Source organism: Neophocaena asiaeorientalis, unplaced genomic scaffold (genome assembly GCF_003031525.2).
Source record: "Neophocaena asiaeorientalis asiaeorientalis breed wild unplaced genomic scaffold, Neophocaena_asiaeorientalis_V1.1 scaffold136, whole genome shotgun sequence".
NCBI classification, from domain to species: Eukaryota; Metazoa; Chordata; class Mammalia; order Artiodactyla; family Phocoenidae; genus Neophocaena; species Neophocaena asiaeorientalis.
This window is the reverse complement of record NW_020185333.1, coordinates 2,579,984-2,606,203: the sequence shown is the minus strand read 5'-3', so window position 1 is coordinate 2,606,203 and position 26,220 is coordinate 2,579,984. Positions and strand designations below refer to the sequence as shown.

General features: G+C 36.7%; 1 protein-coding gene across 1 annotated transcript in view; it reads right to left on the bottom strand.

Moving 5' to 3' along the window:
- Positions 1–9,961: 9,961 nt before the first annotated feature.
- Positions 9,962–26,220, bottom strand: part of ATG3 (autophagy related 3) — a 29,038-nt gene continuing 12,779 nt past the window's right edge. The window contains exons 6-12 of the mRNA XM_024735389.1: positions 21,156–21,205; positions 19,027–19,108; positions 15,499–15,533; positions 15,093–15,248; positions 14,189–14,316; positions 11,842–11,910; positions 9,962–10,214 (exon numbers count right to left, since the gene is read on the bottom strand). Coding sequence (XP_024591157.1) covers positions 10,133–10,214; positions 11,842–11,910; positions 14,189–14,316; positions 15,093–15,248; positions 15,499–15,533; positions 19,027–19,108; positions 21,156–21,205 — 602 coding nt within the window. The 3' untranslated portion in view covers positions 9,962–10,132. The remainder of the gene's footprint in view (positions 10,215–11,841; positions 11,911–14,188; positions 14,317–15,092; positions 15,249–15,498; positions 15,534–19,026; positions 19,109–21,155; positions 21,206–26,220) is intronic.

Genomic DNA, 26,220 nt, shown 5'->3' with positions numbered 1-26,220 from the left:
CACATGAGCCTGTGCCTGAGACTCTTCTGCTGCACTACTGCTGCAGCAAATGCTCATGCATGCTGGACCCACACCCAGAGGTGTCCTGGCTGTGACTTGCTCAAATGAAATAACACAGTAAACAGCAACACAAAAGCATGTGAAAGCACAAATCTCACAAAGGTAAATATACAGACATATGTAGAGCTGTCTATAACACAGTAAAGGTGGTGTATAAATTATTTTTAACCCTAATATAAAGCTTAAACATTTGTTTGTGGGTATACAATATAAAAGGAAACCAAATGTCTACAAGAACATAAAGTGCTGGAGGTGGGAAGAGTAAAAGGACAGGGCTTGGTACGAAACTGAAGTTTTGTTATCAATTTAAAATAGAAGGTTATAACTACAAGATATTTTACGCAAGTCTTGAGCTGACCAACAAGAAAACAGATACACAAAAGATGCAAAATAAATCAAAGCAAATCACTATAAAAAATCGTGAGAGGAACAGAGGGACAAAACAACTGAAAGACAAACAGAAAACAACAAAATGGCAATGTGAAGTCATCACTTATCAATAATTTAACTTAAAATATTAAACTCACCAATCAAAAGGCACAAAGTGGCCAAATGAATTTAAAAGACCAAGATCTATCTATATATTGTCTGCAGAGACTTGCTTTTAAATTAAAGATACATGTACACTGAAAGTGAAGAAATGGTAAAAGATATTTCACACAAATGGTAACCAAACAAAGCAGATTCACTATACTCATATCAGATAAAATATACTTTAAGTCTAAATCTGTCTCAAGAGACAAAAAAGGTCAGTATATAATGATAAAAGAATCAATTCAGGGCTTCCCTGGTGGCGCAGTGGTTGACAGTCTGCCTGCCGATGCAGGGGACATGGATTCGTGCCCCGGTACGGGAAGATCCCACATGCTGTGGAGCAGCTGGGCCTGTGAGCCATGGCCGCTGAGCCTGCGCGTCCGGAGCCTGTGCTCCGCAACGGGAGAGGCCACAGCAGTGAGAGGCCCGCGTACCGCAAAAAAAAAAAAAAAAAAAGAAAAAGAATCAATTCAACTGGAAGATATGAAAATTATAAATACATAACACACTCAACATCAGAGTATCAAAAGTAAATACTGACAGATCTGAAGGCAGAAACTGACAGCAATGTAACAATAGCAGGGAACTTCAATATTCTGCTTACAATAATGGATAGAACATCCATCCAGAAAATCAATAAAGAAACAGCTGACTTGAACACTATAGATCAATGGAAGTTCATATACAGGACTTTCTACACAACAGCAGAAGAATACACATCTTTCTCAAGTGCACATGGAACACATTCCCCAAGAGAGATCACAAGTCAACGAATTTAAGAAAACTGAAACCATTCCAAGTATTTTTTATAACCACTTGGAATAAAACCAGATCAATAACAGGCAAGGAAACTGGAAAATTCACAAATACATGGAAATTAAACAACACACTCTTGAACAACGATTGGGTCAAAGACAAAATCAGATGAGAAGTTTAAAAGTACCACCGGACAAAGAAAAATGAAAACACAGCATGTCAAAAACTATGGGATGCAGGAAAAGCAATAATAAAAAGGAATTTTTAGTGATAAATGGCTACGTTAAAAAGAAGAGCACAAATAACCTAAATTTACACCTCAACAAACTAGAAAAAGAACTAAGCCCAAATTTAGCCAAAGGAAGGAAATAACCAAGATCAGAGTAGAAAAAAAAAAAAAAAAAAAAAAAAATAGAGACTAGCAAGACAATAGCAAAGATCAAAGAAACTTTAGCTAGACTAAGAAAAAAAGAGGGAAGACACAAAATCATAAATAAAAGAGACATTACAACTGATAACACAGAAATACTAAGGATCATAGGAAACTATTATGAATGATTATATACCAACAAATTAAACTAGAAGAAATGGATGAATTACTAGAAACACACAAACTATCAACATTGAATCATAAAGAAACAGAAAATCTGAACAGAACAATAATGCGTAAGGAGACTGAATCAATAATCAAAACCTCCCAACAAAGAAAAATCCAGGACTGTCTGGTTTCACTAGTGAATCCTACCAAACATTTAAAGAATTAATACCAATCCTTCTCAAAGTCTTCCAAAAATATGAAGAGGAAGGAACACTTCCAAACTTACTTTATAAGGTTAGCAATATCCTGACATCAAAACCAGACAAGAACACTGCAAGAAAAGAATATTATAGGGCAATATCCCCAATGAACATAGATGCAAAAATCCTCAAAATATTAGCAAACCAATTTCAACAATACATTAAAGGAATCATACACCATGATCAAGTAAGATTTATTCCTGGGATGCAAGGATGGTTCAACATATGCAATTCAATAAATGTTACATCGCATTAACAAGATGAAGGATAAAAATCACATGATCATCCCAATATATATTGCAGAAAAAGCATTTGATGAAATTCAACATCCTTTCATGATAAAAACTCTCAACAAACTAGGTACAGATAGAAGGTATCTCAACACAATAAAACCCATTTATGGATAAGCCCACAGCTAACATCATACTCAGTGGCAAAAAGCTAAGATCAGGAACAAGACAAGGATGCCCATTATCACCATTGATAGAATTCAACAGCAAAAAACAACAAAAACAAAAACACAACCCAATTGAAAAATAAGCAAAGTACTTGAATAGATATTTTTCCAAAGAAGACATCCATATCGCTAACAGGTACACGAAAAGATGCTCAACATCACTAATCATCAGGGAAATGCAAATCAAAACCACAACGAAGTATCAACTCACATCTGTTAGGATGGCTATTATCAAAAAAAACAGAGATAACAAAGGATGGTGAAGATACAGAGAAAAGGAAACACTTGTACATTGTTAGGGAATGTAAACTGGTACAGCCACTATGAAAACAGTACGGAGATTCCTCAATAAATTAAATAGAACTACCGTATGATCCAGCAATCCCATGTCTTTGGGATATATCCAAAGGAAATAAAATCATTATCTCAAGGAGATATATGTACTCTCGTATTTGTTGCAGCATTATTCACAATAGCCAAGATTTCAAAACAACCCAAATGTTCTTTGAAGGGGATGTGGTACGTGGGGATTGGAATTCTGGAGTCCACTGGTATCTAACCCAGCATAGGCTTTTGACCTCTATTTAGTGAATGAACATATTTGGGCTCCGTAGTGGTAGTTGTAGCAGCAGCAATATCAAGGGGAATAATAATAATCATATAACAACAACAATTTTCTTTAGCATTTTCAAAATGTGTTCACTGTGGTTGTCATGGAGGCATGCCACTCAAATCTCCCTTCTGGAGAGAGCCTCCTGCAAGGAGTGTAGTAAGCTGATGGCTTCCACCTGCCACACCTTTGGGATCTGCACACAGCAGTAGAACCAGGACATTCCTGGCAGATGGGGTGCTTCTCTAATAGGCAATCTGTGCTCCTGGATCCCCATTAATCTGTCTGACACTTTCTTGGAGCTGCACTGCAAGATGAGACTCTTTCTCCCCAAGTCTCCTTTCTTCTCTTTCTCTTTTCACAGCTGTCTCACCTGCATCGTGGTCTCTCCTCGACTACTGTTAATATATACACTGCAATATTATTCAGCCTTTAAAAAAAATAGGAAACCCTGTCATTTGCAACAACATGGATTAATCAGGAGGGCATTTCACCAGAAATAAGCCAGATAGAAGACAAATACCTCAGGTTATCCTTTATATGTGGAATCTTAAAAAAAAAAAAGAAAAAAAAGGCAAACTCATAGAAATAAAGAGTAGAATGGTGGTTTCCAGGGGCTGGGAGAAAAGGGGAGAGGTTGGTGAAAGGTTATATAAACTTTGTTATTAAATGAACAAGGTATGAGGATCTAAGGACAGCACGGTGACTACAGTTGGTAACAGTGCATTGTACAGTTGAAATTTAGGCAAGAAAATAAATCTTAAGCCTCCTCACCAAAAAAAGGAAAAAAAAAAAGTAAATATGTGAGATGATGGGTGTGTTGTTAGAATCCTTTACAAATTATTCATATATCAAACCATCACATTGTATACTCTAAATACATTAAAATTTTATCAATTATACATCAATAAAACAAAAAAAATTAATCCATTCTCATTTTAGAAAGGTAGATATGAAGGACATATCTCAGGGAAAATGTCAGGTGATTGAAACAGCAAATAACTGCAAGCAAACACTGGGTAAACTGGATCTCACTGTTCTTCAATAAATGAAGGGGTGAGGATCTCAAACATAAAGGATGTTGACCAATATCATCCACCTCCTTCCCCCATTAAGATAAAAAACCCAAAGAGAAAGTGGGAGAAGCAGTTTTTGATAACTCTGCCACATCCAGAATGCTTAAATGCTTAATCTTGTGCTATTCCACTGCCCTCTGCTGGATGTGATAATTCTGACCTCAAAACCAGAAGTTCTAGAGTGGCAGCAATTGTAATCATCATCGTCATCACACTAGCTACAGCATGAATGTCAAGCACTGTGCTAAGTGCTTTACATGCATCATCATCTTCAACCCTCCTAACAATTCTATGGCTAGAAAATGTCAGCCTCTCTTTGTAGGTGAGGTATCTGGAGGTTCAGAACCAAGGTCACACGATTAAAGGGAACTGGGAATTCAATATTGGCTCTAGAGACAGCTCTTAGCTACTTCCTGTTCCCTAAATATAAACTTCATGCTGTCAGCTGTACTGGGAGACAAATCTGAAAAGGTATTACCTTCTGAGACCAGTTGATTCACTATTAACAATGGAATCACAAAAATGATTTTTATTTTAAAAAGCTCCCCCAAAATATCTTCCTCTAATTTTTCCTTAAGAAGCCCCAAAATTTATCAAAAAGGAAAAGTTTACTCCTCAACTACGGGCAAGAGAGTGTTTCTCAAGAGTTTCTCAAAGTGTGATCCATGAATCAACCTCCTTCATTAAAATCTTGTGAGTTGCTGGTTCAATACACAGAACCCCAGGCACCAGGATGTGTCACGGAAGTAGAGAGGACAGGACTCGCCGCTGAGAGATGTGATATGTATTAGTGGGAGAGGAGTGGACAGAGAGAAAGAGTATGATTCCAGGAATTTTGGCTCAGTAACTGGGGGGGGGGCTGGTAGTGACGTCAAGTGTGGAAAATTGGAAGAAGTGAGTGGTTTTTTATTGTTAGCAGTTCAGTTGTGGTAGTTGCTGTTTGGCAGTGAATATAAAATCAGGAGTTTTGGCTTAGACATGTTATGTTTGAGATGTCAAATAGGATAACCAAATAAAAACGGAAAACAGAGGAACTACAAAGGAAATAACTGACTTTTAAAACTTACAATATGTTTAAGATCTATCCATGTTGTTTCATGTGTATCTATTATGTATCCAATTGCTGTACAGTACCTGGTATCCCTACCAATGATTAATCCCCAGATTGCTTCCAACTCCTGTCACCATAAACAAAACAGCAATGAACACTCTATAGGTTCCCTGTAATATAATAATAAATATATATGTTGGTCTCTGTCTCCAGTTCCTAATACAGGGCTCCTAAGATCCTTAAAAATTCCTAATTGATAAGAGCACTAAAAATATCTTTGGACTTCCCTGGTGGTGCAGTGGTTAAGAATCCTCCTGCCAATGCAGGGGACATGGGTTCGAACCCTGGTCCGGGAAGATGCCACATGCCGCGGAGCAACTAAGCCTGTGCACCACAACTACTGAGTCTGCGCTCTAGAGCCTGCAGGCCACAACTACTGAGCCCGTGTGTCACAACTACTGAAGCCCGCGTGCCTAGAGCCCGTGCGCCCCAACAAAGAGAAGCCACCGCGATGAGAGCCTGCGCACTGCAACGAAGAGTAGCCCCCACTTGCCACAACTAGAGAAAGCACGCACACAGAAACGAAGACCCATTGCAGCCAAAACTAAATAAATAAAATATATTTTTAAAAATAAAATAAATATATTTTTAAAAATAAAATAAATAAAGTTAAAAAAAAAAAGAACATCTTTTGTTCTGTCAAGGTAATTCTAGGTGGACTCTTTAATCGGGGCTCATAACCAGAAAGAAAAAGCCATGATTAGAACTTAGAATTTTCAGCCCCACCTCCCCATCCTCCAGAGAGGGAAGAAGGGCTAGAAACAGAATTATCATCAATCATGCCTATGTGAGGAATCCTCTATAAAATCCCAGTAGTATGGTGTTTGGAGAGCTTTCAGTTTGGCGAACACATCCACTCTGAGAGGGTGATGCCCCCGCACTGCACAGCAACAGAAGCTTCTGGACCCAGGACCTTCCTAGACCTCATCCTTCATCTAGCTGTTCATCTGTTATCCTTCATGTCCTTTAATAACTGATAAATGTTGTGTTTCCCTGAGTTCTGTTAGCCACTTCAGCAAGATAATTGAATCTGCGGAGACATACTTAACGTGACCAGGTACTACCAGATTCCTCTAAAATGGCTGTACCACAAAGGAAACCATTGACAAAATGAAAAGACAACCTACTAAATGGGAGAAAATATTTGCAAATGATATGACTGATAAGGGGTTAATATCCAACATATACAAAGAGCCCATACAACTAAACATCAAAAAAACAAACCACCCAATTTAAAAATGGGTAGAAGAACAGAATAGACATTTTTCCAAAGAGGAAATGCAGATGGCCAACAGGCACATGAAAACATGTTCAATATCACTAATCATCAGGGAAATGTAAACAAAAACTACAATGAGATATCACCTCACACCTATCAGGATGGCTATCATCAAGCACCACAGGGCTTCCCTGGTGGTGCAGTGGTTGAGAGTCCACCTGCCGATGCAGGGGACACGGGTTCGTGCCCTGGTCTGAGAAGATCCCACATGCCGTGGAGCGGCTGGGCCCGTGAGCCATGGCCGCTGAGCCTGCGCATCTGGAGCCTGTGCTCTGCAACGGGAGACGCCACAACAGTGAGGCCCACGTACCACAAAAAAAAAAAAAAAAAACCACACACAACAAATGTTGGCAAGGATGTGGAGAAAAGGGAACTCTCTCACACTGTTGGCTGGTATGTAAACTAGTGCAGTCACTGTGGAAAACAGTATGGAGGTTTCCCAAAAAACTAAAAATAGAGCTACCATATGACTCAGCAATTTCACTCCTGAGTATATATCCAAAGAAAATGAAAATAACTCAAAAAGATACATGCACCCCAACGTTCATAGCAGCATTATTTACAATAGCCAAATACAGAAGCAACCTAAGTGTCCCTCAACAGATGAACAGATAAAGAAGATATAGTATATATACACAATGGAATACTACTCAACCATAAAAAAGAATGAAATTTTGTCATTTGCAACAACACAGATGGACCTGGAGGATATTATGCTAAGTGAAATAAGTCAGCGAAAAGACAAATACTATATGATATCACTTATACGTGGAATCTAAAAATTTTTTAAAAAGAACGAATATAACAAAACAGAAAGAGACTCACAGATATAGAGAACCAACTAGTGGTTACCAGTGGGGAGAGGGTAGGGAGGAGGGGCAAGTCAGGGGTAGGTGATTTAGAGGCACAAACTACTATGTATGAAATAAATAAGCTACAAGGATATACTGTACAGCACAGGGAATATGGCCAATATAACAACTTTAATTGGCGTATAACCTATAAAAATACTGAATCACTATGTTGTATACCTGAAACTAATATTGTAAATCAACTATAATTCAATAAAAAAAGAGGCAAGAACAAAAATAAAATGTACAAACAGCTCAAAAAAATCTGTAGTTTTATATCAATGTTAATTTCTTAGTTTTGATAAATGTATCATGGTTATATAAAATATTAACATTAGAGGAAGCCAGATGAAGGGTGTATAGGACTTGCAATTTTTCTGTAAATCTAATATTATTTCAAAATAAAAAGTTATAAAACAAAAGAAAAAACCATTACCATTTGCTACTACTTATGCAAATTGAATGTTTAAAAATGCCACAAAGCTAATATAAAAAATAAACTAGGTGCAAAGACTTGTAAGATTGCCATGCGTAATCTGAATCCCAATTCTAAGTTCGTTAAAACAACTTTATTGTTTATCAAACCAACCCCATTTTTCTTAATGAGTGCTAGAAATCTGAACTCATAAAAACACATTTATACCATTAACATATCCACTTTTAGAGTCATGTACCACAATGTTCACTGCAGCACTATTTACAAAAGCCAGGACATGGAAGCAATCTAAGTGTCCATCGACAGATGAATGGATAAAGAAGATGTGGCACATATATACGATGGAATATTACTCGGCCATAAAACGGAACAAAATTGAGTTATTTGTAATGAGGTGGATGGACCTAGAGTCTGTAATACAGAGTGAAGTAAGTCAGAAAGAGAAAAACAAATACCGTATGCTAACACATATATATGGAATCTTAAAAAAAAAAAAGGTTCTGACAAATCCAGGACAGGAATAAAGACGCAGATGTAGAGAATGGACTTGAGGACACGGGGAGGGGGAAGGGTAAGTTGAGATGAAGTGAGAGTAGCACTGACATATATACACTATCAAATGTAAAACAGATAGCTAGTGGGCAGCAGCTGCATCGCACAAGGAGATCAGCTCAGTGCTTTGTGACCACCTAGAGGGGTGGGATAGGAAGGTTGGGAGGGAGGGGATATGGGTATGTCTGTATGTATACATACAGCTGATTCACTTTGTTATACAGCAGAAACTAACACAACATTGTAAAGCAATTATATTCCAATAAAGATGTTAAAAAAATCCACTTTTGTTTTATGCATTAGGCACCCATGTAAAGATTTCAATTGGAAAAAAAGATCTTCTGATTTATGCCACCTAGTGGTGATTGAGATAAATACGACTGCTGGCTTTAAAAAAAAGATTTGAAGGTATCTGTACTATAAATAAGGCTTAACTGGGAGAAAAATGTTGACAATGTGATAACATCTATTACTACATACCATTTAGATTACAGGTATTCAAAAATAGGATATTTCAGTAAAATCAGTTGGGAAGATTAATTCAAATAAAGCCAGAAGAGTAGCTTGCTGCCTACATGAGCAAGCAGGATATCTGATGTGTATTCTAAGATGACACCCATGTTTACATCTCTCTATTATGCCATATCAAACACCACCTTAATTCTATCAAGATTTTCATTATGGAGAGCTCCTTAAAACACAAAAATTGGGTTACAATTGGAAAAGGGGTAAAAATAAAGGGGCACTGAAGGTAAGGCAAGTATTCTTGAATGATGAGGAATACAAAAACAAACCAAGAAACGAAGGTTCCTTAGAGGCAGGGTTAGCCACTCCCACTACGTGCAAGATGGAAAGAAAGGGGACGAGGGGGCAATGTGGGGTATGAAGAGAATGTAAGAGGAGTCCTCAAAGGGCCTGGGTTCTACTCCTCGGCTCTCAGCGGGTGTCCCTGAGTAGAACCTCACTTAACCTTTCTGAACTCCCAGACCCGTATCTGTAAACTGATGTGATACAAGAAAGGGATCCCTTTAAATTCTAATATTCTATCAGGCAATCACCATAGGAAAAATATTCCTGAATCTTTAATAAAAAAATAACTTTGGTGATACAAACTTAGTATAACAATCCAGAAAGAAAATAAGTAACAGCACTTAACGCATTTCCTGGCACACAGCAAGTACTTCATCAATATTAACTACTAGCAGATAGGAGATTTAGGGAGATGGTCAGAGAGGGGAAACAAAAGGAACAGAAAGAAGGAGGGAAGGTGAGTCTAGCATGAAGTATTTTCTAGCCCCAGCTCTCACATTATTACACATTTAAATACCTTCCTCATAAGTGTGAACCAAAAATACTCTTATCATCATTCTGTATGAGATACTTCTACACTTGAAGAATTATCATCTTTTGATAAGCAAGAAAAACGGTCTCTTTACACTCATTTTATTAAACAAATAAGGCTGGTAGAGGAACTTTTATTTAATGCATAAACATATAATTCTCTTTATTAGAGAAATTGTACATATCGGTGAATATGGTCAATGGTCACATCTATGGGTTAATTCTTTAAAAATCAGAACCAATAGTTAGGATAGATTCTATGCTCTCTTTGTTACATTGTGAAGTGTCTTGTGTAGTCATATTCTATTGTTGGAATGACAGCTTGTACAAATTTCAAGAAAATTAGAAGATACCTAAAGGTCTTTAGCTAAGGAAAACAGATTGGTAAATAGTTCTATGATTTAAGCTAACATTGTAAATATCCATTTTACTAAGCAATAACTCCTCAGAAAAAATACAGAAGACAAAATCTTAAATCAAGTATATTATATTAAAAAAATTCATTCATGCAATTGGTGTCTATTCAGCATGAGGCTCTCTGTAAGAATGACTGACCCGGCCGCATTTAATATTTGCATGTAAGACTTCTTAATGAGTACAGGTTCATATTAGCCCAAATATTTTAATATAAAAATAAGGACAAGATTGTACATGTTTAAATGATTGGGAGATGGTCTTTTTATTGCCTATAAGTTTGCTAGAGTATGTCAGAAAATGAGACAGTGTAAAGAATATAAAAATACTGAAGGAAAAGAACAAAAAATAACTAAAAACCCTCCATAAGGAATGATTCTTGGTTAGTATACGTACTTGCCATATACTATACTGGAATAGTCTTTAATAAATCTGCTATACTGGACTGTCTTTAATAAATTCCTGAATTTTTTTCTATGTTCCACTGCACTCAGAAACATTAAGAGATTAATTTTTCTCAGGGGAATTGATGACAATTATGAATTATATATAGTCTTCCAAGTTGCTACACAGCTTCCAAAACAGAGATAAATGCTCAAATTATGCATAATAGAATTTTAAGAGTAATTCTGGTTTGGACCAAAAGTTCTTGGTTTGTTTCAGTATCAAATCAGCCCAATGTTTCTCTGAGGCACACATTCTATTAGCAATGCTTAGTTTATCTGTAGTTCCAAGACAGTGGTGACCCCTCAGTCTACTTCTAACACTGAGTGGCAGGAACCACCAAGTCGAATGTCAACCTAGCATCAAACTAATTCAAGCTATTTGGTATTTAAATCATTGACTCTTGACTGCTTTTGATGAATCCATGCTATGGGTACGTGTATTTCAGGATCCAGTAGTTTACTTAATTCCTCTTGCTAACCCCAGAGAAATAAAGAGGTGCTCTTACCTGGAGAAAAACGAAAATACTACATTTGAAGACAACCTGAAATAGATTTCAGGTGCTTTACTTTTTAATTAACCTCTTTATTTAATCTGAATTCTTTCTTTGCTTCAGAGACCTCAGACTGACAAAACCCAACTTTACTTTTACCTGATAGAAAAGTACGTTTTTGATAACATGTTAAATCAGAAATATACTTGAAAAGAAATTCATGTGTTATCCTCTAAATTCACAGGTTATCATCTTTCATCAACAGATTAAGCACTTTGAGTTTCTTTTCCATAAAGAGTTCACAGTTGTGGAATTGCATACTCTCAGCCACTCCCTCAACAAACAAAAGCACTTGGCTACCTAGAAGTACATATTGCTCTGAAGCTCTGTAACAAGGCAGAGCTAACTGGTGCACACAGGGACATGTGCTTATCAACTGAACAAGGCCAGAACTATCACAATGTAACATTTTCTAAATAAATTAAGGACTCCCACTAAGACTTCCAGATGTGCGGGGCTAAAATAAGTTATACTACTGTGCCTTAGAATTTATACTAAATTTCCCAAAAAGGGGGAAAAAAAATCCCAGAAGCAATTTGCCTCTAGTCGCATACACAGGTTAAGGATACATATGAACACCAAGTTCTCCCCCTCCTTCTGCAACAGTCTCAATGATTTTCTTCATCACCTCAGCATGCCTAAAAGCAAAAGAACACATCTTATTAGTACAGATCAATTGGATCAAAGTAGGAAAAGCAAGTTTTTGTTTGCGAAGAAACCTACATTATTACACCTACGTTATTACCGCCTGTGAATTAATTTTAATATATAACAGTACTATTGTAAAATATTCTCCTCCCTACTCCCCAACAAGCCAGATTGTTGAGTCATGCAGACAGTTTTATTGTAGCCATGGTAGTCACAAATGAACACAATGGGACTAGTTAGCTTTCCTATAATGGGGGTGGAAGGGAGGTAGGGCAGAAAATCAGAGAAAGGGAAATCATGCCAGGGTATAAATGCAGAGCAAGGGCTTTCTGCTCTGAGAAACAAAAAAGAACCTAAATAGGCAAATTCAAAAAAGCTACATGGTTAACAGCTGGTCAAAAAAAAAAACCACAAAGATATCTATAAGGCTGTGATTTTGACTGTTCCAATGTTTAACAGAGAGTAAACCAAAACTGAGTTAAAAAAAAGCCAACTGGTCAGAGTTAAGAGGTTTATATATTTTTTTTTTCAGATTAAAATTATCTGATTCTATTTAGAAAAATTTTTTTGGCTTTATATAAAGAAGGATATTTATCTGAAGTTTTCCACAATTTTTTTTGTGGCCAACTGGTGAATCTCCTATGCTATAGAAAAAGGTGGCATCAAAGTAATTGCCTGAGCATAGAATTGAGAAAAGGGCACTGTACAAAAGAAATGAATTTTTACACATATCCTGGCTTAAATAACACTACTTCAATTTTTTTTTTTTTTTTTGTGGTACGCGGGCCTCTCACTGTTGTGGCCTCTCCCGTTGCGGAGCACAGGCTCTGGACGCGCAAGCTCAGCGGCCATGGCTCACGGGCACAGCCGCTCCGCGGCATGTGGGATCTTCCCGGACCGGGGCACGAACCCGTGTCCCCTGCATCGGCAGGCGGACTCTCAATCACTGCGCCACCAGGGAAGCCCACTACTTCAATTTTTATGAGTACAACCTTCATGAAAGAGGCAGTCAACTCAGAAGATGAGAATAAATGTATTGGCCCTGAGAATATAAAGACATAATCTGAGGCAGCCAACGGCAAGGCCTAAAATGCCCTTGCAGTCTCATTTTACAGGGCCCCAGCTTTTTTTGGCCTTATTTACATTATATTCCATAATACAGTCATTTACTAAAATGTTTAACATCACCAGTTAAATTACTTATCTCTTTTTCCCACTGAGTAAAGTTTATACTTCAGAAAGAGACCTGCCTCAGTTTGATAAGCTCTGTCCTAAACTCTCAAGCCATAAGAGGATCCAAAAAAATAACTCTCAGAAATGAAAACCTTTTAGATTAGATAATTTTAGATAGTTTTAGTTTTAAACTAATGACTCTTGAAATACTTTTCATAGTTAGCATTATTAACACTCTTAACATAAATAAACTTGAAAAATGAACGACTACCTATGGGATAGATTTTTGGAATAAAAAGGTTGTTAAAAATGAGAAGAAAATATTAAAGGATTTTTTAAAACAAGACTGTTGCCTCTAATTAGTCAATGGAATATCAGAGTTTTCATCTGAAAAATACTGTTACCAAAACTGCTCAATGATTTGTAGAAGTTACCCATTAGAAATAACTGAAAGAATTTAGCATGTAATTTTTTTAAGGAAAATTCTAAACAGATCATATATATAGATTCAGTTTCACTTATTTGGCCCTGTGAAAACACATTAATACAATGAAATCCCAAATTATAGAATGTACTTGATTTGGTAGGGCTGAAAACCTCTTAATTGAAAAGTAAAGGAAGAGAAATTCTACATACATCTCCCTTCACTAACCAATAAAAAGAGATAAATAGGTCACCTAGAAAAAGCACAAAGTTAACTTTACATTACACATTCGCAGAAAGATATATCACAATAGAGCAAACCATGTCTAAATGACTAGTATTATTTCATCTAAAAAGGATCTTCCAAAGTATTCTTGGAGCTAATAACAGGAGTGAAATCACAGAGATCTATACTATAACTAAACACACACAAAGGACAAAAATTATTCTTAATGAATTTAAACTTAAAGGAAATTGGTAAGGTTTTTTTTTTCTTTGTCTTATATATTATTTAAGCACAAAAACATTCCTAAGGAAGACAAAAGAGAATTTTATTTATTAAGTAAATTTTTTCTGTTCGGGCACCATGTTTATACAGACTCCCAAGTAGTAAATCCATGAAGTATACACACACACACATGCACACAAATACACACGCACACACAGACACACCTGCATGGGTGAACTGAACACATAGGAGGTGGTGGAAGATGAGGGTGATTTTCAATGGTCACTGTTTTCTTCACATGATCTTGACTGATGTCTTCATACATGTGCTCAACTGTTAAAGGCTGCCGTTGCTAAAACCATAAAAAGTGCTTCATTTGAAATTAATGTTTAAAAACTTTTAGGCCTAAACTTCAGGGTTTATACTTATCCCCACCTCCCACATCACTTGCAGTTCTGAATTCTATACTATTTAGAATCACCAGATTATTTTGGGCCAAGGATTTATTTACACCAAGTAGGGAGGGAGGGAGGAGAGAGTCTGTCCATCAAGGTTATGTGACATCAGCCACCATCTAATACAGAAAAGATCCCACAAAAGGGCAGGTTCATGGCTATCAAAACATTTTATAACTTTCTAACATCTTTTAGGCCGATTTTGTTTTATTTTCTTGTTTCTCATTTATAGTCATTGGAATGACAGGTTAAACAAGTTACTTTTATTTTAGTTATCCTTTAATTCAATTAAGTGAAATTCTTAAGGAAAAAAACTGCATGCAATATGATCATTCTGCAAATGCCTATATATCCACTAGATATAATCCCAAACAAAATTTAATACAACAAACCAACTTCAATTTTCGTCACATTTTGAAGGGATAAATAAGCTCAGGGACCAATAAATAAATGTAACAGATTATTTCTGTTTAATTCTTAGCAGTGGTGGTGTTACAATGAATAATTCAGTTTCTTCAAAATAAGAATCAAACTCAACATAAATCACAAAATTATAAAACAAATGATTTGTAAAATTTAAAAGGCAAAAGTATATATCCATGGGCCTAATGACAAAAGAATTCAACACAAAAATTTAAAATATTTACATTAAAATGTCTTTCTTTATTTTTACCTCATCATAGCCGAACAACCATAGTCGTGGTGTCTGGTAATATTTATCATAAGTGATGTAAAGGTCGTAAGTTCTTGTTTGCAAAATAGCATCTTCACCTCCAGCATCAGTTTTAGCTTTACAAGCTTCTACTAGTTTCCTTGTATCTAGAGTAGCCTGGTAATAGTGGAGAAAAATTTACAGCCATTAAAATCACTATGAATGTCATGTTTTAGAAAATCTATTTTTCCCATCCCATATATTTTTTATTCAACAGCAGATATAACAAAATTTAAAGCTAAAATGTTATATACTGTAAACAATGTACACATATTAAAAACTCATTTGATAGATCAAGATATTAAGAACACTAATCCCCAAGTTTACTCATTAAAAATTAACTAAAGAAAAAACTTGATTTACAAACCTCATCTGTTTCCAACAATCCACTCTCTTCATATTCTGTTTAAAAAAGCAACAAAAGATTAATCAAGTTCGAAGTAATTTCCTAAACCAAAGTACATATTACTTCAGAGTATCACTCAAAACCTGGGTTTCTGCTTTTGTTCTGACTGAAGATATTGAATAAACATGAGGGAGCTAATTCTATACTTCTAAAGCAGCACTTTACCTGACAAAGGCAGAGAAAGTTAGCAGGCTTAAGGCTTGGCCAGTGCTACAACAGGCTATTACTAATACCAACTGGCACAATGATACTGCAGAGCCCTAGGTGACTCCATAGGGTGCACAAGGCTATTTACAGAATTGCATAAAATGCGCTCGTTAACGTCATCACTGACTTCCACTTGGCTCAATCCAGTGGTCAATTCCCAGTTTTCATCTTAATTGACCTCTCAGGAACATCTGGCATGATTTATTCCTTCTTCCTTGGAACGTTTTCTTTCCTCAGCCTTTAAGATACTACATTTTCCTGGCTTTCCTCCCACCTCACTAGCTTCTCCTTCACTATCTCCTATGCTGGTTCCCCTTCATCATCTATAGTAACTACGGGCTCAGTTTTTGGACCTTGTCTCTTCTTTATCCACACTTACTCCCTTGATGATTTCATCTAGTCCCAAGGGCTTTAAATGCTGATGACTCTTATATTTATTCCCTGACTGCAAACATGGATACCTAATTGTTTACTTATGACTACAATGAGTGACTAAGGAGCAGAGCAAATATCACATGTCAAAAACTGAGCTCCTGACTCCCCCTCCAAAGCCATTCACTCCTACAGTTTTCCCCATCTCAATAATGACATCTTTCCAGACATTTGGGTCAAAAACCTTGGAGTCACACTTGAGTGCTCTCTCTCCCTCATGTCACACCCAATCCAGCAACAAATCCTTTTTCGGTCCTACCCTCAAAATATGTCCAGAATCTGCAGTTTCTCATCACTTCCAATTCCTACTCGAGACCATGCCACAGTCATTTCTTGCCTAGATTATCAAAATAGCCACCCAACTGTTGTCCCTATCCCTTCACTCTATTCTCAACAGTGAAGTCACAGTGATTCTGTTGAGATGTTAAATCTCATTCTCAGTTGTTCCTCTACTTAGAAAAACCCTCCAATGGCTTCTTGTCTCACTCTGAGTTAAAGCCAGGGCCCTACACGATCTGGTCCCCGGGTTACCTCTCTGACTCCATGCCTTATTACTCTCCCCTCTCTCCTCTCTAGACATAGGAGCCTCCTTGCAGTATTTTATACAAGCCACACATGCTCCCACTTCAGGGCCTTTGCACTCTTCCTCAGATATCCAAACAGCTTGCCCGTTCACTTCCTGCCAGACTTTACTTAAAGGGTATATCCTCAATGAGGTTCTTCCTTGACTAACCTATTTAAAAATTACAACACTCATCGTACTACAAGACTCCCTATCCCCTCCCACCTTTATTTTTCTCCCTAACACTTATAACCATCTAAGACAGTATATATTTTGCTTATCTACTGTTTTTTGTCTGTGTCCCCTAAATCAAATATTAGCTCCATGAGATCATGTCTACTGCTTTGTCTCCAGCACCAAATACAGCATCTGATACATAGATACTGTATTGCTTGATAAATATTTGATGAATGATGGATGAAAATTAACTGTTATATTAGATACCAACAACACTGTTTTTAAACAAAATTCCATATATAGCAATTGTTTCTTTAACTCTATCCAAGGGAAATGTAACAAACATACTAAAAGGCTGCCAGATATTTAAGGCAGTCCCACAGCTTGTACTCTAAAAACAGTACTTTATTCATAAGGTTCCCCACTCCAACCAGGACAACTGTATGCCATTCAGAGACAAATGGAACCCAGAAAGAGTATTTGTACAGAAGGTGGTTCTGACAATTATGAGACATCCACGTAGAAATGAAACTAAATAAGTAGATATGAAATTCAGGAGATCTGGGTTGGGGGTTTAGACATGGATGTCTTGAGCGCAGGAATGGTATATGAGGTTGCTGTGAGCAATTTCGGTTACAAGTGACTCATTTGGATTTCCTCAAAGAATAGGAGTACACAGTGGAAATAAGGACAAGACTCTTACTAGAATTCAGGAACAGATATACAGCTAGGTTTCACAGAAACTCAAAGTAATTTAGGAAACAAAACTAAAAAAGGTACTTTTAAGTAAAGGCTACTCTGGTTGATTAGGCTATGCTGTCACCTCCTCATCATCAAACACCACTTGCCATTATGGTGCTTCAACTCTACTGACACTACCTTCTACATTTGCATTCTCTCTCACTAAATCCTATGTATTGGGGGGATTTAGCCACCTTACAGCCTCTAAAATATCTGCCCTGTCTTTTTTAAATCCTCTTCCTTTTTCCAACTAACCCTCTCTCTATACACACACATATTCGTATTTAAACTCTCATAGAGAATCTAATGTAGTTTATATACCATTTTTCCTGTTGTAAACAATTCTGTGCCAGACCACAGTACTCAATTACAGAAGTCGTAAGAGTAGATAAAAATCTACCTGGGAGTGAGCAGAAAAAAAAAAAAAAGTGAAACCCCATGAAATAGTAACATTTAACAGTGAAGCAGAAGTAAAAGAGCCCAGCAAGATGACTTTTTAAAAGAAACAGTCAAGGAAAGAGGAGGAAAATCCTGTGTCAAAAAATCAAGGGAGGGGCTTCCCTGGTGGCGCAGTGGTTGAGAGTCTGCCTGCCGATGCAGGGGACACGGGTTTGGGACATGGGTTCGTGCCCCGGTCGGGGAAGATCCCACATGCTGTGGAGCGGCTGGGTCCGTGAGCCATGGCCGCTGAGCCTGTGCATCCAGAGCCTGTGCTCTGCAATGGGAGAGGCCACAACAGCGAGAGGCCCATGTAATGCAAAAAAAAAAATCAAGGGAGGAAAAAAAAGAGGAGGAAATGGTTAACAGAATCAAAGCCGTATACTTTTAGACCCGTATTACTGTGTTCTGTTAGTACAGTGGGTTTCAATCTCTTGTAACAATGATTCACTAATGCAGTGAGTCTCAGCTAGCAATCCTAGGAAGGCACTTCAGATTTTCAGGGAGCAGTGGGGGGATTCCATGTAGTTCAAAAGCCCCATTAAGAATCACTATCATAAGGTTTTAGTAGTAAGATGTTATCAAAAAGGAAAAAGAAAATACTAAATGCCAGAACAAATTTTGTTCTGTTCTGAAAGAATTTAAGAATTAGCTTAAGAATCTGTGTCTTACGGCTGTACCCAGCATTAAAGATTTATGATCAGCACTTATCTCAGCAGAAATAATGCTATCACAGCTATGCTTGGGTGAAGTAGAAGAGTCTAAGACCAAGATAAGTTCTGTGCTGATTAAATTTAAACTAAACAAATCCTCTCTAGGCTGTTAAATGTTAAACTTAGAACTCAATGGAGTAGAATTCTTAACTCACATCAATTACACCAATTCTAAAAGCAATATTCTATTGTGAGTAAAGCAAATCCAGAACACAATACCTTCCATATCTGCAGCTTCTCCTTCATCTTCCTCTTCCTCCTCCTCACATAATGCTGAGCAATCCTGGAGTTTTATACTGTCCTTTGAAATTGATTATATTTAAAGTCACTTAAATATGTTCATTAGTTCAAATACTGAGCACCCACATGCCAGCAGTGCTAACCACTGTAAAAATAAGAGTGATAAGATAGTTCGTATGCTCAAGAAACTCCTCCATCAGATGACAAACCCATAAGCCAATCTTTAAGAGTGATGTGCTAAGTGCTGTGACTGAAAAATATAAAAGTATCATAGAAGCACCAAGTCATCTAAAACAGTTGCCAGTTGCACTTCCAACAAAACAATACTTCTAGTTAAGCAATTCATTAGTATTAGAAAACCAAAGTTAACTTGCACACTTAAAGGAGAAAAAGCCATATATCTATAAATCACAATACATTTATAAGTTAAATTTATTATTATAAATATCATATTCTCTAATTTGTTAACATTCCTGACTGAATTAAGCAACTACAGTTACTAGAACACATAAGATTTCAGTTCTTAACTACATTTGCTCTAGAATGAAATAATGCTAATCAAAGCCAAGCCTAATATACAATTATCATTTTCACGAAATTAATATTCTAAAAATCTGAAGTCAATGTAGTAGGTAAAAGAATTGGACATTTAGTTTCACCTAATTTATAATTTTACTCTGGATAGCAAGTATTCTAAGCACTAAATTATAAATAATCATGTAAATTCTATATTAAACAGGAAATGACAGGGAAGATATATTCTAGTTGTAAATTATTCTAAATATTCAACCTTTACTAGGACATAAGAATGTTAAGTGGGATACAAAGTACCATATTAACCATTATTGCATTTATTAAAAATTCTTAAAAGAATTACCATAAACCTATCAAATAATGCTATCCACACTCCTCTGCCATTTATCATTCCCGAAGTCTGAAGCATACATACTAATGGCTGGAGTAAACAGGAGCTTCTGAAGCAGCAAAGCCATTTATGTAATTTTTCCTTTATCATTCATTCAAATTCTCCAAAAAGTAAAACTTCAAAAGGATGAATTCTCAGGCTGAACTGAACTTTAAAGCCCTAGCAAGCATAAAATTGTACACAGGGAAAAAAAATATTGTTTTGGTTTCTAACACCTTCTGTTAAGCCCCAGGTAACAAATCCCAAAAGATCCAAATGACAAAAACACATAAAGAAAACTATCTTAAACTAGGAACTGTTGTAGTTGAATGTTTCATAAGGACAAAAGGAACACAGTTATTCTGTCCAAATATTCTATCTTCTAAGAGATTTGACTGTGAACAAAATAGTTAAGAAAAGATAAGGGTGAAGGCATTTCCTATTTTTTTCTATATTATTTCAAACAACTATATCAAAAATATGAAGACAACTGTAATCATTCTTTCTCTAGAAATGGAAAAGCTAATGTAATACAGATAGTCTAAATTAATGAAAACTTTCAAGCAGAAAATTTCTACCCAATTATGTATTTTTACCCTTCCTTCAAATAAACTGTACAATGAAACCCCATTTAGCTTCTACTCATCCAAAATGTCATGATTTTGGATGACATAAACTAAAGTTTCCTTTAAATTTTCAAAAACAATAAAATAAAACAAAAAAACAAGAATCCCTCAAATTAGCAGTAAATTAAGAAACTACAGAAGAAATGAGTAAATTACTTAATGTTTAAACTACAAATTTAAACACGATACCATCAGCAGCTACTGATCAGCAAGTAAATAAATCCCCTCAAAACCTCCACTTGAAGACCATTTTGTACTTATACTTAAAAAAGCCGTTTCTTTTAAAATGGTCTAGAAATCTTCCCAATTAGTAAAAAAATTTGTAGATTTTAACCAGTTACAATCTCAAAAAATGTTCTTCTTAACCATTTGACAGATTAAAGAAAAGAGAAGCACTGGGAAACAGCAGTGTTTTGGTATGTTGATGTAGAAAAATGAGAGGGAATAAAATAGCTGGAATTTAAAAGAGCTTGATAATAAATAGAGTTTGCATAAAAATGATATGAATAATCTCAAAATAAATATACATGCAAATAACTAGGTCACTGAATTTAGAAACATAAGTAAACAACCAGTACCTTGCTTTCCAGTGTAATCTCCTTAACTGCTTCTGTTATTCCTGCAATACCTGTTTAAAATTCAGCAGAATATAACTAAAATTAAGTTGTAAACATCCTCCATTTACCTGATTTAAGAAGTATAAAAATACTTAATATTACCTAAATTCTCAAAGTTCTCTGAAATGAGGAGGCAATGTTAGCAGCACTTTCACAAATGAACTCTAATAGGAATAAATAATCCCAAAGGCTCCTTTCATATTAAAAATAAAATTAAAAATTTTAAATACCAATTTAATATTTTACCATAAATTATCCTACTCTATCATTCCTCATTTACTATCCTTCACTTATTTACTTTCCTTGTGTGAGTCTATCTAAATAAATATTCATCCTCATAAAATGAACAGATTAAGAGATTACTGGAGTCATACAGGGTTGGTCAAAAGGTTCATTCGGTGTTTTCCGTAAGATGGCTCTAATAGCATTTAGTTATCTAACTTCATTCCAAACAGTTTTTTTAGATTGTACGTGACAGCTGTCATATCAGCATGCATTTAAAAAAAAAAATCAAAATTGGTGAATTTTTGTGTAGCCATTTTACTGTTGAGGATGGAAGAAAAACAACATTTTCGGCATATTATGCTTTATTATTTCAAGAAAGGTAAAAACATAACAGAAATGCAAAAAAAAGATTTGTGTAGTGTATGGAGAAGGTGCTGTGACTGATCGAATATGTCAAAAGTGGTTTGTGAAGTTTCGTGCTGGAGATTTCTCTCTGGACAATGCTCCACGGTCAGGTAGACCAGTTGAGGTTGATACTGATCAATTTGAGACATTAATTAAGAACAATCAATGTTACACCACGTGGGAGATATCCAAATCAAGCGTTGAAAATCATTTGCACCAGCTTGGTTATGTTAATCACTTTGATGTTTGGGTTCCACATAAGATAAGCAGAAAAAACCTTTTTTTTTTTTTTTTTGGCTGCGTTGGGTCTTTGTTGCTGTGTGCGGGCTTTTTTTTTCCTCTAGTTGCGGCGAGCAGAGGCTACTCTTTCTTGCAGTGTGCGGGCTTCTCACTGCGTTGGCTTCTCTTGTTGTGGAGAATGGGCTCTAGGTGCACGGGCTTCAGTAGTTGCAGCATGGGGGCCCTAGAGCACACGGGTTTCAAATTCGTGGCACGTGGGCTCTGGAGCGCAGGCTCCATAGCTGCGGCGCACAGGCTTAGTTGCTCCACGTCATGTGGGATCTTCCTGGACCAGGGATCGAACCCAAGTCCCCTGCAATGGTAGGTGGATTCTTAACCACTGCGAAGTCCCTGGAAAAAACCTTCTTGACTGTATTTCCGCATGCGATTCTGTACTGAAACATGATGAAAACGTTCCGTTTTTAAAACAAGCAGTGACGGGCAGTGAAAAGTGGATACTGTACAATAACGTGGAATGGCAAAGACTGTGGGGCAAGCGAAATGAACTGCCACCAACCACACCAAAAGCCAGTCTTCATCCAAAGAAGGTGATGTTGTGTATATAGTGGGATTGGAAGGGAGTCCTCTATTATGAGCGCCTTCTGGAAAACCAAATGATTAATTCCAACAAGTAATGCTCCCAATTAGACGAACTGAAAGCAGCACTCAGTGAAAAGCGTCCAGAATTAGTCAACAGAAAACACATAATCTTCCATCAGGATAATACAAGACCACATGTTTCTTTGATGACCAGGCAAACACTGTTACAGCTTGGCTGGGAAGTTCTGATTCATCTGCCATATTCACCAGACGTTGCACCTTCGAATTTCCAATGATTTCAGTCTTTACAAAATTCTCTTAATGGAAAAAATTTAAATTCCCTGGAAGACTGTAAAAGGCACCTGGAACAGTTCTTTGCTCAAAAAGATATAAAGTCTTGAGCTTCCCTGGTGGCGCAGTGGTTGGGAGTCCGCCTGCCAATGCGGGGGACGTGGGTTCGTGCCCCAGTCTGGGAGGATCCCACATGCCACGGAGCGGCTGCGCCCGTGAGCCATGGCTGCTGAGCCTGCGCTTCTGGAGCCTGTGCTCCACAGCCTGAGAGGCCACAACGGTGAGAGGCCCGCGTACCGCAAAAAAAAAAAAAAGATATAAAGTTTTGGGAAGATGGAATTATGAAGTTGCCTGAAAAATGGCAGAAGGTAGTGGAACAGAAGGGTGAATACGTTGTTCAGGAAAGTTCTTGGTGAAAATGAGTCTTTTATTTTTATTTAAAAACCGAACGCTCTTTTTGGCCAACCCAGTATTTATATTTAAACCTGCACTGAAATTTTTTCAACAAGATACTGGTTATACTAAATATGCTATTTAGGGGCTTCCCTTGTGGCGCAGTGGCTAAGAATCTGCTTGCCAATCCTAGGGGATACGGGTTCGAGCCCTGGTCCAGGAAAATCCCACATGCCACGGAGCAACTAAGCCTGTGAGCCACAACTACTAAGCCCATATGCCACAACTATTGAAGTCCGCATGCCTAGAGCCCCTGCTGTGCAACAAGAGGAGCCACTGCAATGAGAAGCCCGTGCACTGCAACAAAGAGTAGCCCCTGCTTGCCGTAACTAGAGAAAGCCCACGTGCAGCAACAAAGACCCAACACAGCCAAAAATAAAATAAATAAAATAAATTAATTTTTAAAAATTTAAAAAATATATGCTATTTGCTTCAGAAATCCTGGACATTCAGAGGTAGTAATATCATATCAGATTTATATAGGACTTTTTATTTTACTGTTTCTATATCTTATATAATCCTTACAAACACTATTCTGTAAGGCAATGATTTCTCCCTATAAAGAAATGAAGTCTCCAGAAAAAGAAAGTAATTTGCATGAATCTCACAGACAGTTACATGAATAATCTGGGACTCAACCCACACCTTTTTGGTTCAATGCTCTGTCCAGTGCACCTCATTAAGCAACTACCTTGGAACCTACTTATCTCAATGAAAGGGACATTAAGCAGATGGCAGCATCATAAGTCAGTTAAATAATATTTCTAATTCAAAATACCCATCAGTGTTCTCAATTAAATAGTTCAACAAGGATGGGAAATATTAAAGAAAAAAAACCCTAAATACAAAATATGCTTTGCTCCCTTGTTAATCTTCTAAAGCTTTGATATATCTGTTCAATATATCCAAACCAAAGAATGACTCATTTCCACAAATGGAAAATGTCACAATCCACAGCTCTAGCATAAAACTTTTACTTCACAGTAGTTTTTCTAGAAATTATTTTATGATAGGTATGATTATTTTATAACAGTAAAGCCCAAATATTAATGTAATAAATTGCTATTACAAAACAATTCACTGAATCTACTACATAGAAACAAAAGAAAATAAACCTCTTTAATCTGTTTAAATATAATGTAGTAGTATCCCATTAAACCAGACTCTCCTAAAAGTAGGACATACTGGCAAAGAAAAAGACAGCTCAAATGATTCTAATGAAGGTAATACTCTATAAGGCTGTGATGGTTAATTTCATATGTCAACTCAACTTGGGTAGGTTATTGTGTCCCATAGTTTGATCAAACAGCAGTCTAGATGTTGCTGTGAAGGTATTTTTTAGATGTGCTTAACATTTAAATCAGTATACTTAGAGTAAAGCAGATTACCCTCCATAATGTGGGTGAGCCTCATTCAATCAGTCGAAGGCCTTAAGAAAAAAGACTGAGTGCTCAAGAAGAAGAATTAATTCTGCCTCCAGACTGCCCTTAGACTCCAGCCGCAGCAATCAACTGTTCCCTGAGTCTTCAGGCTACTGGCCGGCCTGACCTGTACATTTCAGAACTGTTAGCTTCCCCAATCACATATGCCAATTCCTCAAAACAAACCTGTCTATATCTATATCCATGGTTTCTCTGGAGAATCATGACTAACACAAGGGCTAACAGAAATAAAAGAAACCTGAGAGAAGAAAAGCAGTGATGAAGCAAAGGGAACTGAGGTGAATAAAGAACCAGGCACCTAGCCTTGTGAGTCAGCTGGAAGCACTGCTTTAAGCCAATCAGAATATAGTTTAAACCTAAAATTCTAAGGGTATCTCTCATAAACATTACTTAGAATTTATGTACACCACATCAAATGAAGTATAATACTATGTTGCTTTCTATGTACGAAAATGATGCTACTTGTCTTCTGTCAACATGGCAAACATTTGTTTAGTTGTAGAATTTCTGTAATAGATTTCTGTCAATCCAATCATTCCGGCACCTGCTTATCTCTGTGATGAATGCCTCTGTAAATATGTACCTGGATTTTGGGGTAGGGGTTATGGAATACAATACAACTAGACAACTTGAGAAACTCACTAACTTGATATCAGAAATACAGTGCTATAACCAATGGCTCTATTCAGTCAACAGGCAATTTCCTACAGATGTGCTACTCATATTTCCCAGTCATGTGAAGACTAAAGCAGAGCAGCTAAAAGATTTTGGGAAGATCCAGGGGAAAAAAGAAAAGTCCAACAGCACTACTCAGTGGAGAAGAGAGGATGATTTTTGAAATTATTTTAAGACATTGTTCAATCTATTTTCTCTAGGCCTTGACATGACAATATTCAACTCATTAAGGAACAAAAGAGCTTCAAATCAAGGAGCTCAATTCCTAAATCTGTTTCTATATCATCATAAGGAAATGATGGCAGTATCCTTTACTCAGAGAAGAGGAGAAACAGACTTAATGAGGTACTTTTTCCTGTGCAGATTACTTAGCCCTCTGACTAGTGCAGTGAGTATCAACTGAGAGTAGCAATTTTGCCCCTCGCAGAATATTTGGCAATGTCTAGAGGCTTTTCTGGTTGTCATAACTGGGAGGATGTGACAGGCATCTAGTGGGTAGAGCCCAGAGATACTGCTAAACATTCTGCAATGCACAGAAAATGCTATGACAAAGAACTATCTTGCCCAAAATGTTTACAGTACTAAGACTGGGAAACCCTGCTCTGCCACTACATTTGATATACCTCCTATTCTCTAGGAATTAAAGGGAGAAAACTTGTTTTTAGTATCCTAGATTTAAACTCAGAACGTATTTATTAAAACTAAGTCATAATATG